This window comes from Poecilia reticulata, chromosome 22, assembly GCF_904066995.2.
Source record: "Poecilia reticulata chromosome 22, P_reticulata-male-v2, whole genome shotgun sequence".
Lineage (NCBI taxonomy): Eukaryota > Metazoa > Chordata > Actinopteri > Cyprinodontiformes > Poeciliidae > Poecilia > Poecilia reticulata.
The window spans coordinates 843138-855948 of record NC_088851.1 but is presented as its reverse complement, the minus strand read 5'-3'; the positions used below and the strand labels follow the sequence as shown (position 1 = coordinate 855948).

At 41.0% G+C, this 12811-nt stretch overlaps 1 protein-coding gene across 8 annotated transcripts in view; it reads right to left on the bottom strand.

Moving 5' to 3' along the window:
• Nucleotides 1–12811, bottom strand: part of LOC103458078 (MAM domain-containing glycosylphosphatidylinositol anchor protein 2-like) — a 209606-nt gene that overhangs the window by 79119 nt on the left and 117676 nt on the right. For all 8 annotated transcript variants that reach the window (XR_014085738.1, XR_532533.3, XM_008398638.3 and 5 more), the window contains one exon: nt 9767–10081. Coding sequence is in view for 6 of the 8 variants with exons in the window: in XM_008398638.3 (XP_008396860.1) it covers nt 9767–10081 (315 nt within the window). In the remaining 2 variants the exon portion in view is untranslated. The remainder of the gene's footprint in view (nt 1–9766; nt 10082–12811) is intronic.

Here is a 12811-nt window from a genome sequence, read left to right as displayed (position 1 = left end):
GACTCGTAGAATCTTTATAGCTAAACACCGACATGGAGAAGCTGAGCTGGAAACAGACTGAAGACCAGCAGCTCCATCTCTGATCCTGACTGACCTTTACTCACTAAATCCTCTGGTCTTTAATGAACTTCCCCTCTAGCAGTGGTTTCTCATCACCTCTCTCTCATTAGAAAACAGTATGAAAACATTAGCTGCTATGCTAACAATCAGCGGTTACTTTAGGCCAATTTAGCAACATAGGAAATATTATCAGTTGTTTAGAAGCAAATTTCTGGCTGCAAATTCTGCTCTTCATCCTTTGCTCTGGCAAAGGTAATGCCAGTGAATCCAGTTTGTATTGTAAAACTGTTTAAACAAGTCCACACAGCACATGACTTGGGGAGCTCTGATCGCTCTACTGCCACATACAAGATGGTGATGACATAACATAGGACTCGGCGCTCAATGAGGCGTCTACGTATTTATGTCTCTGGGTGCCACGATCAGGTGTGCTGTAAGAGCAAGAGAATAGTTTAAGGTCGAAGTGCGGCTTCATCAAGGATTGGCTCTGCTCTTGTTCTTGATTGTTGTGATGATGGATAGATTGAGAGTTGAGGTTAGACGGGACTCTGCATGGGCTATGATGTTTGCAGATCATCTGTGATGAAATCAAATAAATGGCTTGTACTTGTAGAACTTTATCAAGTCCAGAGGACTCCAAATTGCATTCCCTTCAGTTATTCACTTATTCACATACATATATTCACATGCTGAGAAAAGGTGGGAAAATCTTGAGAAATAGAGATTTGGCTCAGAAAGGAGAGAAATGAATGTTAGCCGTAGCAAGAAAGAATACTTGTGAATGAGCAGGCTCCAAGTGGAGACATGAGGTTACAGGTAAAAAAGATAAAAAGGGGAAGGAATTTAAGTACTTAGGGTCAACAGTCCAGAGCAAAAGGCAAGTGTGGAGAAGAAGTGAAGAAACATGTCCAACCAGGTTGAACCGGGTGGTGAAAAGTGTCGGCTGTGATGTGCGATAAGGCTATCAATGAGAATGAAAGGAAAAGTGTAAAAGACGGTGGCGAGACCAGTGATGTTGTTTGGTTTAGAGACAGCAGTAATGACAAAGAGACAGGAGGCATGGATGAAGATAGCAGAGGTGAATATGTTATAGTTTTATTTTGGGAGTGACGAGGATGAATGATATCACGAATTAATGCACCAGAAGAACAGCTCATGTCAAATGTGTTGGAGATAAAGTCAGAGAATCCAGAAGGAAATGGTTTAGACATGTACAGAGGAGTAAGTACATCAGTAGAAGAAAGCTGAGGATGGAAATGACTGGCAGGAGCCCTAGAGGAACACCAAAGAGGAAATTTACGCTGGAGTGAGAGGATATGAAGGTAGTTGCTGCGAGAGAAGAAAATAGGGATGAAGACAGATGACTAACTGTGGCAACCCATCCATCCATCCATCCATCCATCCATCCTCTTCTGCTTATCCAGAGCCGGGACGGGGAAGTAGCAGCCTAAGTAAGGAGACCCAGACTTCCCTCTCCCCAGCCAGCTCCTCTGGTGGAGCCCCAAGGTGTTCCCAGGCCAGCCAAGAAACATATACTCTCTAGCATGTCCTGGGTCTTCCCCTGGGTGTCCTCCCGGAGTGATGTGCCCAGAGAACCTCACCAGGGAAGCATCCAGGAGGCATCCTAACTAGATGCCCGAGCCACCTCAACTGGGTCCTCTCAATGTGAAGGAGAAGCAACTCCCGGATGCCTGAGTTTTTCACCCTGTCTCTGAGGGAGAGCCCACACACTCTATGGAGAAAACTAATTTCAACCGCTTGTATCAGTGACCTTGTTCTTTCGGTCATGACTCAAAGCTCACGGCCATAATGAGAGAAGGCCATAGAGCAACAGGTAAATTGAGAGCTTCACTTTTTAAGAAGTCTCTTCACCAGACCAGACAGTACACACTTCACTGCAGATGCTGCACCAATCCGCCTGTAAACAAGATCCCAAGATCCTTAAACTCCTCCTCTTGGGGCAGGACATCCTCCCCTCAGATTTGGAGGCACTGATCCTCATCCTGGCTGCTTCACACTTGCCTGCGAACCACTCCAGTCTCCACCCGCTTCTATTCCTTGCCTCCGAGGAGGTCAAGGATGACCCGCCTCAGTCCTCAGTGCCTCTTTGCAATTCCCCAGCACCTGTAAGTGGGTCCCCATTGCCTGTAAGCAGTGATGGCATAATCACTTTGAAAAAGTAACTTTAACTGGATTACTGATTACTCCTTGAAATACCAACTTTGTTCCTTTACTGTGTACTGGATTTGTAAATTACCTAGGTTGAACTTACTTTATTAGTTACTTTCAGCAGATGCTGATGACAACCCTCTGCCTCCTCAATATAATAATTACATTAAGCTTTGCCAACACATATTTTATGGTTAAATTCATTTTAATGGTAACATCAACAATGTATCTCCTGATGTGTAAAGTTTAACTGAAATGTTATGGCCGTGCAGAGACTATTGGAGGGGCAGGGACTAAAAGTTAAAAAGGGGCACATTGAACAATATCTTAAAACACCGAACAACAACATAGCAACAACCCATATTAATCAAGAATCTAATATTTACTCGGATCATACTATGTCATTGTCATCATGTGTAGACAATTGTAGTATATTTAAAGAATATAATATACTGCAAATTTAAGTAAATGGATCAATTGGGCTGGTTTCTCAGAAGACTAGCATTCGGCTCATGAAAGAGACACGGAGTCTGAAGATTTGCAGTGTGCCAGTGAGTTATATTCACGGTGAAAGACAACAATACATACAAATTCAACAAGAAAAACAGACATCTAAAAGGCCATACAAAAAAACAAATGCGCAATACTAGGAAAGAAAAACAAAAATAAATAACCAAAGTAAATTAATCCCACCGCTGACTAAACCCACCCACATCCTTCAGTCCTTTGACCCCAAGCTGGGGGTAAACAAATTCCAAGACGAGCTGGCTTTGGATAAGGTGCTTGATGTGGTATAGGTCCAAGAAATCAGGAGTCAGGATGAGACAGAAAGTGTTCTCAGGCTACAAGGAGCCTCCTACCATCCTGGCAGGAGAGCAGAAATCTTCACACATACAAGTGTAAGCTTTTCTTGTGGCTCTAGGCCTGGACATTTAGCTCGCCATCTTCTGGCCTGTATAAATAAACAGGACCAATAAACACTGAAATCAAATTCAATCGTTCTAATGTGTACACAAATCTATATTCAATAAATATCAAGTTCATTATCAATCCAATCAATATACAATTTAGGAAGATTAAAACTTCATTATTCAACCCAATGTGGGTTCGTTCAGTCCCACACAGCCAAGCATATTACTAATCGCTACGTCAAAACAACACTCACCAGATCCGCCGTTTGTTCTACATATAACCGACATCTCTCTTGGCTGGTCTGGTGGTAGTCGGCTCCTATAGTGTCATTATAGTTAGACGATTTTTGTATAAAATAAAATAAGGTGAAGAATATAAAGACGCTCGACAAACCTGTAGCTCTGCTCCCCTCAACGCATCTAGTGTTCAAACTTCCTGCTCCAATTAATATAGCCAGCCGATAGGCTGCAATACTACACGTGACCTTGGAAACCGAGCTGTGATTGGTTGCTTCATAGTCTCGTGAGAGCAACCCCATTATCAGGATTATCACGTGATTTAATAAAGAGGTTCAGAAACCGGAGAAAATTAGTAGATGAAAGCTAGAATTTTACACCCGGGTTACATAATGCAAAGCAAATATAGTGTATATTTTCCCCAACAAGTATAATGTTACTGTTTCTGCTGCTGACAGTCCTGGAGGGCTGAGCTGATCTGAGACTGTAGTTGTTAAACTATATAGGAGAGAAGTTTGCTGCTTATGAAGCATGTTATGAAATAAGCAAATCTGCTGCTATTTTACTAAATTTTACTACTTTTTTTTCTTTCTTGCTCTCGGTGAAGGCGGACGCTTTTTTTCCTCTACTCCCTCCCTGCCCATGCCAGCCCTGCTTGCTCTTTTTGTCCTGTCTTTTTCTATATTTTTGGAGCCTTTCTTTGCACATCCCCCGAATCTACAACTTATGGATATGGTCAACCAATCTCTCAATGCAACTGATAAAATTTTCTCGACGAGAAAACTGGGCACAGGAGAGCTCTCTTGTCCTGCGGGGACACATCCAGCGGGATTCACCCTGGATTTATTCATAATAACAAGATTTCTGCTGTTTGGAGCTTGCGGATACCTGGCTTATCGGACTTGGCCGAACTAGTGAACACTCAGACTGTTGGTGAGAGACACAAGTTGGATGCCAGTCTTGCTGAGACCAGCTGAGGACTGGATTCGATCTTGGAGAAGTTGCTAGTTTTGGTTCAGTGGAACGACCAGTCTAATTTGGATAATTGGAAACTGAGATGTATCGGAGAGACTTTAGGGGAGATTGAAATGTATAATCTACCTGACCTAAGACATTCTGTATCTGAATTGGCTTTCCCTGTGTTTCCTTGGCAGGGCTGCATATTTCCAGTCTCCTTGAAGATATGTAAACATAACACTCCTTCCCATCTCACCTCCTGCTGGTATCCATGCAGCTGTGGAAGCTAACGTGGTTTCATGGCCCTGTGATGTCACCGACTTTACTCATGTCATTGTTTTCTCCCTTGTTTTCTCTGAATGTTGCCATGTGCCCCAATGTGTCCAGAGGATACTTGTACTTACTTACACTTATTTAGCAACCCAGAACAGGGATTAGAATAAACTTAGAATCCAGAAAACCCATCTTAGCAACTACTTTTTAGACTCCTATTCTTCCAACGCAGAAAAGGAAATAGACCAGAGGATACTTACTTATACTTATCTACCAACACTGAATAAGAGTATCTAGTTTATCTATTTTATGTACTTTGGATCAACATTAGCTTTTTCTTCTTCTGTTTTTCTTTTGGTTTGTTACTGTGTTTGTATTTCCTTTTAATTCCTATAAGCACTTTGTATTGCCTTGTTGCTGAAAATGTGGTATATAAATAAAATTACCTTTAAATAAGCCCTACTACTTCTGTTTAACTTCCATAGAAACTTGACTGAGATCAAAAAAGATTAAAAAATAAAGCTCAGAGGGGTTAACTCTACATCATTTTTTGATGTTAACTCTTCTGAGAAATCTAGAATTATAAGACTGAGATATATCAAGGCAAAGAAAACTCTGTAGCTGCTGGTAGACCCCTCCAGACATTCAAGGGCCCCTATAAATGGTTGAATTGTAACACAGACCATGGATCTAAAGCTGTAGCATTCATTTATTTTCAATGACAATGCTATTAATTGTCATTTAATGCATTCAGCAGAGAAAAAAATAGTACATTTAGGTTTTAATTAGGAAGTTTACTTTGCAAAAGTTTAAAGAATCATCTTGATATTTTGATTGTTGTGTTACCATGGCTAAAATATGGTGTAATTTTTGTGTTTGAGTTTGTACACAAATACATTGTAGCAAATAATAACCAATAATCAGTGATTGATTTTAAATTTGGCCAATTAACCTGGGCTCTCTCTCACAGACTAAATCTATATTTAAACATGTTAGTGATGCTGATGTTGTTACTAGGAGGGGGGCAGAGGGCTAAATCAAATTCTGCCTAAAGCCCCATATTACCTTGGGCCGGCCCTGCATGAAGAGCAAGCCAGCAATCTCTGTGCTGGAATCTACCTGGAACTCCCCGGTAGCCTCTATGCCAGTCCATCGATACTTTGGGGACATCTTGATTTATTTAATTGTGGCATATTTGGTTTTTGCTGAGGTCCAAAATGTTGCTACAGTATGTGATATTTTGTGAACTCCAAATGCTATGGGCTGAATCTTTCTTTGTCAGTTGAAGTTCTGCAGTAAACTCTATTGAAAGCTGCGCAGCAGATCCCATCAGCAGCGGTTCAAACCGCCTGGGAGGGACGTTAAGGTGAAGCAGAGAGCAAACAGTGAGCAGGTGGTAGCGGCGCTTTGAGGAGTATCGCAGTCTTTATATCAGAATGTCTGACATAAAGGCAAACATTTTTTATATCTGTCGGTGGGACCGACTCAGGCTGCATTTAGTCCAGCACTGGGCAGCCTGATAAAGTTAAAGTCAGAGGTTTTTTCTGCAGCCGAACCATTTCTGTGTTTCGGGGCGAGGAGGGTATTCTTTCCGTCATTGCAAGAACAATTATGAAATAGGAATAATTTTTTTTCTAACTTGAACATCAGACCTACATTTTTATTCACAAAAAAGTGTATGTTGAAAAATACATTTTCTTGCACATAACTTGATAGAGGGTGCAGATCTGCCCCCTCCTCCTCACCATGGGGCTGGTGTCTGAACAACAGGGAGGCAGACAGACTGAGAATCCTGTCATTATTAGATTGAGTTCAGCCGGACTAATTTATTTTGCTAAATTATTATATTTACCTAAACATTATTGTTGAGGAGCACAAGCAAGCCTCCTGATGCACAGATAAAAACAAAACTTGAAAATTGGAAAAGAAAAAAAAACTCTACAAAGGCACTAGACCAGTGGTTCTTAACGTGGGTTCGATCCAACCCCAGGGGTTCGGTGAGTCGGTCTCAGGGGTTCGGCGGAGCCTCTGCCGCGGAGGTAAAGACACACTTGTGTAAAGTCGTGATGACGCCCCGCTTTGCCATCACTTGCTGCAGAGGATCACGTTACATTGCTTAGCCAATTAGAGCTGCGGAGGAGCACTGATTGAAGGAGTTCCACTCTCAGCATGGATTTGAGCTTGTGTCTTTCAGCAAAACTCACCGTTTTTACCAAATTCTATAGTCTAAATCTGCTCCTTAGTCGCATCTTTTCGGGGTTGCTACTGCCTCTAGTGGCGTGTGGGTGGTCACACAGCAAATATAATTACCTTACTAAATCAGAATACCGCAAAGTATTTTGTGTGGCGGGGGGGGGGGGGATAAGAAGGGTTCGGTGAATGCGCATATGAAACTGGGGGGTTCGGTACCCCAAAAAAGGTTAAGAACCACTGCACTAGGGGCTTCAAGGATAAAAGGGGCAGGCTCAAGTTTTGTACCCAACTCAAGCTTTTGTTGTTTGGGTGGTGGGGGGCCTCGTGTTGCAGCTCTCGAATCACCTGGCGTGACTTGCCCTATCAGTTTGACTTTCCTGTGTTGCAACTACAAATGTTTCTTCAGATTTGATGTGGTTTTTTAGTACCTAGACAGAACACTTTTCTTTTTATAGGATTTTTTGGCTCTAGTGGCCTTTGTTTGAACGTAGCTTGACAGGAAATAGGGTAATGAGAGAGGGGGAAGGCAAAAAATTTATTGAACCTGCAACTACCGCAACAAGAACTAAGGCCTCCATATGTGGGTTGTGCTTTGCCCATACACCACCACAGCACCCCAGACAGCACTCTCTTGCCAGCACAGAAGACGCACAGCAAATTCAAAAGTGTTAAATATTTTGGTGTTAGTAGACTTTGTGCAAAAGCAGAGTTAATTTTACTCTAATAGAGTCACTTTCTGTTCATGTAACTCTGGGGTGTAAATTATTAGTAATTAAAATCCAGTGTTAAAACAAAGTGTTTCCGTATCAAATTTAGAGGTGTTAAAAGAATCACAGATTCCCACCGAAGCGAAGCGACAGAAGCCAAGTCATTTCAGCACTATTTACTTTCCACATGTCTGAGTTATTTACTGGGCTTGGTAAGTTATTTTTTTCTGAGATGGTTTATAACTTATTTTTCTTCGAGCTAGAAGAAAAATAACCAATTTACATGAGTAACTTTTTGGGGGGCAATGTACTTTTCACTTTTAGTAATAGTAATATTCTATGAATGAACTATTGATACTAATACTTGAGTAGATTGACTTTGCATAAAGAAATAGACTTCAGTGATTGGAAACATTAGATTCTTAGACTTCTGCAACATATGAGCAAATGTTTCTGCAACTCTGAGCATAATTGCTCAGCATTTTCTACATGTCAGTATTTACATCATTAGTTTTTTTATATTAATAAACAAAATTGGTATTTTATTTGAAAGTTGTTTATGTATTTATATTAAATATAATGCCCCTTTACAGTGCCACCCTAAAATCAGCTAAATTCCTCTGGATCCAGGTTTGATTATTACTGTTTTTGCAGACTTCACCAGAGTGGACGGTGGTGCTGTGCTGCATTCAAGTCTGAAAAGGAGTCGTTGACGACCCACTTCCCGAGATCCTTGCCAAGATTGAAAGAAGGGTGAGCATTCTGAATGATTTTGTTTAAGGTAAAGACAATTCTGCAGGTTTTTAATTAACATCTTGTTCAGTTGGAAGTGCACACATGCACATGACCCCTCCTCACATCCTGTCATATGCAATAACCAGCCAGTTTGATGCTATATTAAAGGGACATTGAGTAATATTTTTTTGAGTGTTTTTTTGTATTGATAATATTTGGATGAGGGGCTGTACAGTGGCACAGTTGGTAGAGCTGTTGCCTTAACTTGTCACAATTAAGTTCATACAACAAGGTCTTAAGTACACTGAACAAGTATGTGTTAAGTAAACAAAACGTAAGAATAGTAGTTTAAACTTACTTACATTTTTCAAGACAATCGGTTTCCAAGATTTTTTAAAGTAAAGTCAACTTGTCAAAGTTTAGAGTGTAGCTAAAAGGCCGACCTCCAGATCTTCTTCCTGCATCCCACCGGCCAAAAGGCTGACCTAAAGATTGTCTTCATGGGTCCCTCTACCCTCACTGCCAACCTCCAGACTTCAGAATCTTCTGCTGCCAGTCCCCTCCAAGGTCCCTGCTCTGCCGCCGCCTTCTAAGGACACTGCTCCGCCGGCTGTTTCCAAGGACGCCATCAAAAGTCCCTGCTCCTTCAACACCTTCCAACGTCCCTGCTTCTTTGTTGCTTTCCAAGGTCCCTTTTCCTTTGTCGAACTCTAGTTTGCTTTGTGTTTCGTCCCCTGCCCTCCAACCAAGGCCCCCTCCACCAACTCTGGTTGGGTTGTTTATGTTTTCCTGATTTTTGGACTTGATCGACGTCTGGTATCCGCCTTGAAGAGGGGGTAATGTTAGGATCCCAGGGTGTTCAGTTGTTTTGTTTGATTTTATTCTAGTTTTATTGTTATTTTCTGTTTCTTATTTTTGGTTAGATCTACTTTGTTCATGTTTTCCTTTGGTTCAGTTCTTAGGGTTTCCAGTTATGTTTATTTCTTGTTTGTAGTTATTCTTTGTCACTCTAGTTTTTCAATGTTTATTTAGTCTTGGTATTCCTTAGTGTTAGATTTATTTCCTGTTCCTGTGTGTATGCTCCCTCTACCCCTCTGCCAAGTTCTCTCTCCCTCTCAGTCCAGCCCAGGTCTTGTGGCCCCCAGTATTTAAGCTTCTCATTCTCAGTCACTCCTTGCCTGTCCCTCTTATCAACTCTTGGGTAGCATTAATGCAGGTAGACATTGATGTCTACCTGCTGGTTTCTTTTACTTGATTTTTTTGTGTGTGTTTTTGCCCTGGATTCATGTGATTTTGTAAGTTTGTTGCTGTTCATAATTTTCATTAAATTCATTTTTCATCATTTATGCCACCACTCCATTGTTCTGCATTTGGGTCCACAAACAACGAACAACACATTATTACAGCGACGTAAGATAGTACAAAACTTGACAAACTATTCTATGTAGTTATGTGGAAATCTTTATTGTCATTATTGTGTTTCTTTAATTGAATTTGAATGTGTGCTGAGTGTGCATTACTCACATTGCACCACAAGATGAATCAGGGCCTCTCTGGGTTTGACATTGAATCCGTTGTACTGGCTTGTTTGGCAGCGGTATGCCCCGCTCATCTTTCTCGTCACGTTGTAGATTCTCAGTATGCCATCATAGCTCTCCATCTGTGCCGAGCCATCAGGCATCATAGGTGGTAGTGCTGCAGTTTGCCCACTCTCCTCGACCCGAGACCACATAATGATGGGTTTGGGTTTTCCTGAGACCAAACACTGGAGGTCAACAGTGTGTCCTTCCAGAACTATGAGTTGAGATTGTCCCTTGGGGACTGAAAGTTCAGGAGGAACTGAAGAGAGAGAAAAAAACCATCATTGTGGTCAGTATTCTGAAATACCAAGTGTCTTCCAAGTAATGAATTCTCCCACATTGAAAAATTATTTAACCAAGTTTTTATTTACCAAACAAACACAGTTCTATATTTATTTCTCTGACCTGTTTGGACACTGACTGGCTGTGCTTGAACCTTCAGAATACACTACAATAGGTAAGGCATTGAAAAACTGTATAACATTTTTGAGAGGACGAGACTCAAAATAACACAAATTAGTGTGATGTAATTTTGTTATAAAATTACAATAAATAAATCATTATTTATTTCCATAAATAATGATTTATGGAAAGTTGTTAAAGAAAAGTGTTTTTCTGTACCAACTTTCTGTAAGTAGTAAAGTTAAATTATCTTAATTCAAACATCCTTGAGTTTGCCCACCTCTTCGTATTTCAGAATACGAAGAGGTGGATCTGAGGCTAAGCATATGAATTGCTTAGCCTCAGATTCACCTCTTCGTATGCTAAAATGTGAGTGAAAATACAGGTGGTGGTCATAAAAGTACAATATTGTGAAAAAAATTATTTAAATCAGTAATGTCATTCAAGAAGTGAAACTTGTATATTACAGTGGGGCAAAAAAGTATTTAGTCAGCCACCAATTGTGCAAGTTCTCCCACTTAAAAAGATGAGAGAGGCCTGTAATTTTCATTATAGATTTATGATGAAAATTATATACCTCAACTATAAGATAAAAGGAGAAAAAAAAATCCAGAAAATCAAATTTTCTGATTTTTAAAGAATTTATTTGCAATATATGGTGGAAAATAAGTATTTGGTCAGCTACAAACAAGCAAGATTTCAGGCTCTCACAGCCGTGTAACTTGTTCTGTAAGAGGCTCCTCTGTCCTCCACTTGTTACCTGAATTAATGGCACCTATTTGAACTCGTTATCAGTATAAAACACACCTGTCCACAACCTCAAACAGTCACACTCTAAACTCCACCATGGCCAAAACTAGAGAGCTGTCAAAGGACACCCGAAACAAAATGATAAACCTGCACCTAGCTGGGAATACTGAATCTGCAATAGGTAAACAGCTTGGTGTAAAGAAATCAACTGTGGGATCAATTATTAGAAAATGGAACAAGACCACTGATAATCTCCCTCGATCTGGGGGTCCACCAAGATCACACCCTGTGGGGTCAAAATGATCACAAGAACGGTGAGCAAAAATCCAGAACCACACGGGGGAACCTAGTGAATGACCTGCAGAGAGCTGGGACCAAAGTAACAAAGGCTACCATCGGTAACACACTACGCCGCCAGGGACTCAAACCTGCAGTGCCAGACGTTCCCCCTGCTTAAGCCAGGACATGTCCAGGCCCGTCTCAAGTTTGCTAGAGAGCATTTGGATGATCCAGAAGATGACTGGGAGAATATATGGTCAGATGAAACCAAAGTAGAACTATTTGGTCAAAACTCTACTCGTCGTGTTTGGAGGAGAATGAATGCTGAGTTGCATCCAAAGAACACCATGCCTACTGTGAAGCATGGGGGTGGAAACATCATGCTTTAGGGCTGTTTTTCTGCAAAGGGACCAGGACGACTGATCCGTGTAAAGGAAAGAATGAATGGGGCCATGTATCGTCACATTTTGAGTGAAAACCTCCTTCCATCAACAAGGGCATTGAAGGTGAAACGTGGCTGGGTCTTTCAGCAGGACGATGATCCCAAACACATCACCCGGGTAACGAAGGAGTGGCTTCGTAAGACGCATTCAAGGTCCTGGAGTGGCCTAGCCAGTCTCCAGATGTCAACCCCATAGAAAATCTGTGGAGGGAGTTGAAAGTCCGTGTTGTCCAGCGACAGCCCCAGAACATCACAGCTCTAGAGAAGATCTGCATGGAGGAATGGGCCAAAATACCACCAACAGTGTGTGAGAACCTTGTGAAGACTTACAGAAAACGTTTGATCTCTGTCATTGCCAACAAAGGGTATATAACAAAGTATTGAGATGAACTTTTGTTATTGACCAAATACTTATTTTCCACCATATTTTGCAAATAAATTCTTTAAAAATCAGAACATTTGATTTTCTGGATTTTTTTTCTCCTTTTGTCTCATAGTTGAGGTACATCTATGATGAAATTTACAGGCCTCTCTCATCTTTTTAAGTGGGAGAACTTGCACAATTGGTGGCTGACTAAATACTTTTTTGCCCCACTGCATTTCAAATCTTTGTTTTTTAACGTTGATTATTACAGACAACAAATGAAAACTCGTAATTCAGTATCTCAAAAAATTTGAATATTGTTAAAAGGGTCAGTATTGAAGACACCTAGTACCACAGCTATATGGTGACCAAAAACAGGTCACGACATTTTAACAATGGATTAAACAGTTTTAAGTGACAGAAGGTACAGATATGGGAAGTGTGGAAGACCCTACTGTATCAGTACAGTAGCAAAACAATATAGGAATAACAGAGAGTTGGCCACTTTAGGGTAAAACCAACAAACAGCTTCCAGCCCAGGAGGGGCACGAAGCCATGGGCCAAATCTTACAAACTCTCTTACAGTTTGATTGCAACGGAAGTTAACTTAAAATATCAGTTTCTGATTGGACCCCAGGCAGGAGTAGGCGGGTTTTCACGGACAGAAAAATAGCTGAGCGGCAGCGACTCACAAAGGAAACTAATATTTGAAATGACATCGTTAGCGCTGCTACAGTGACGTCAGCATCATC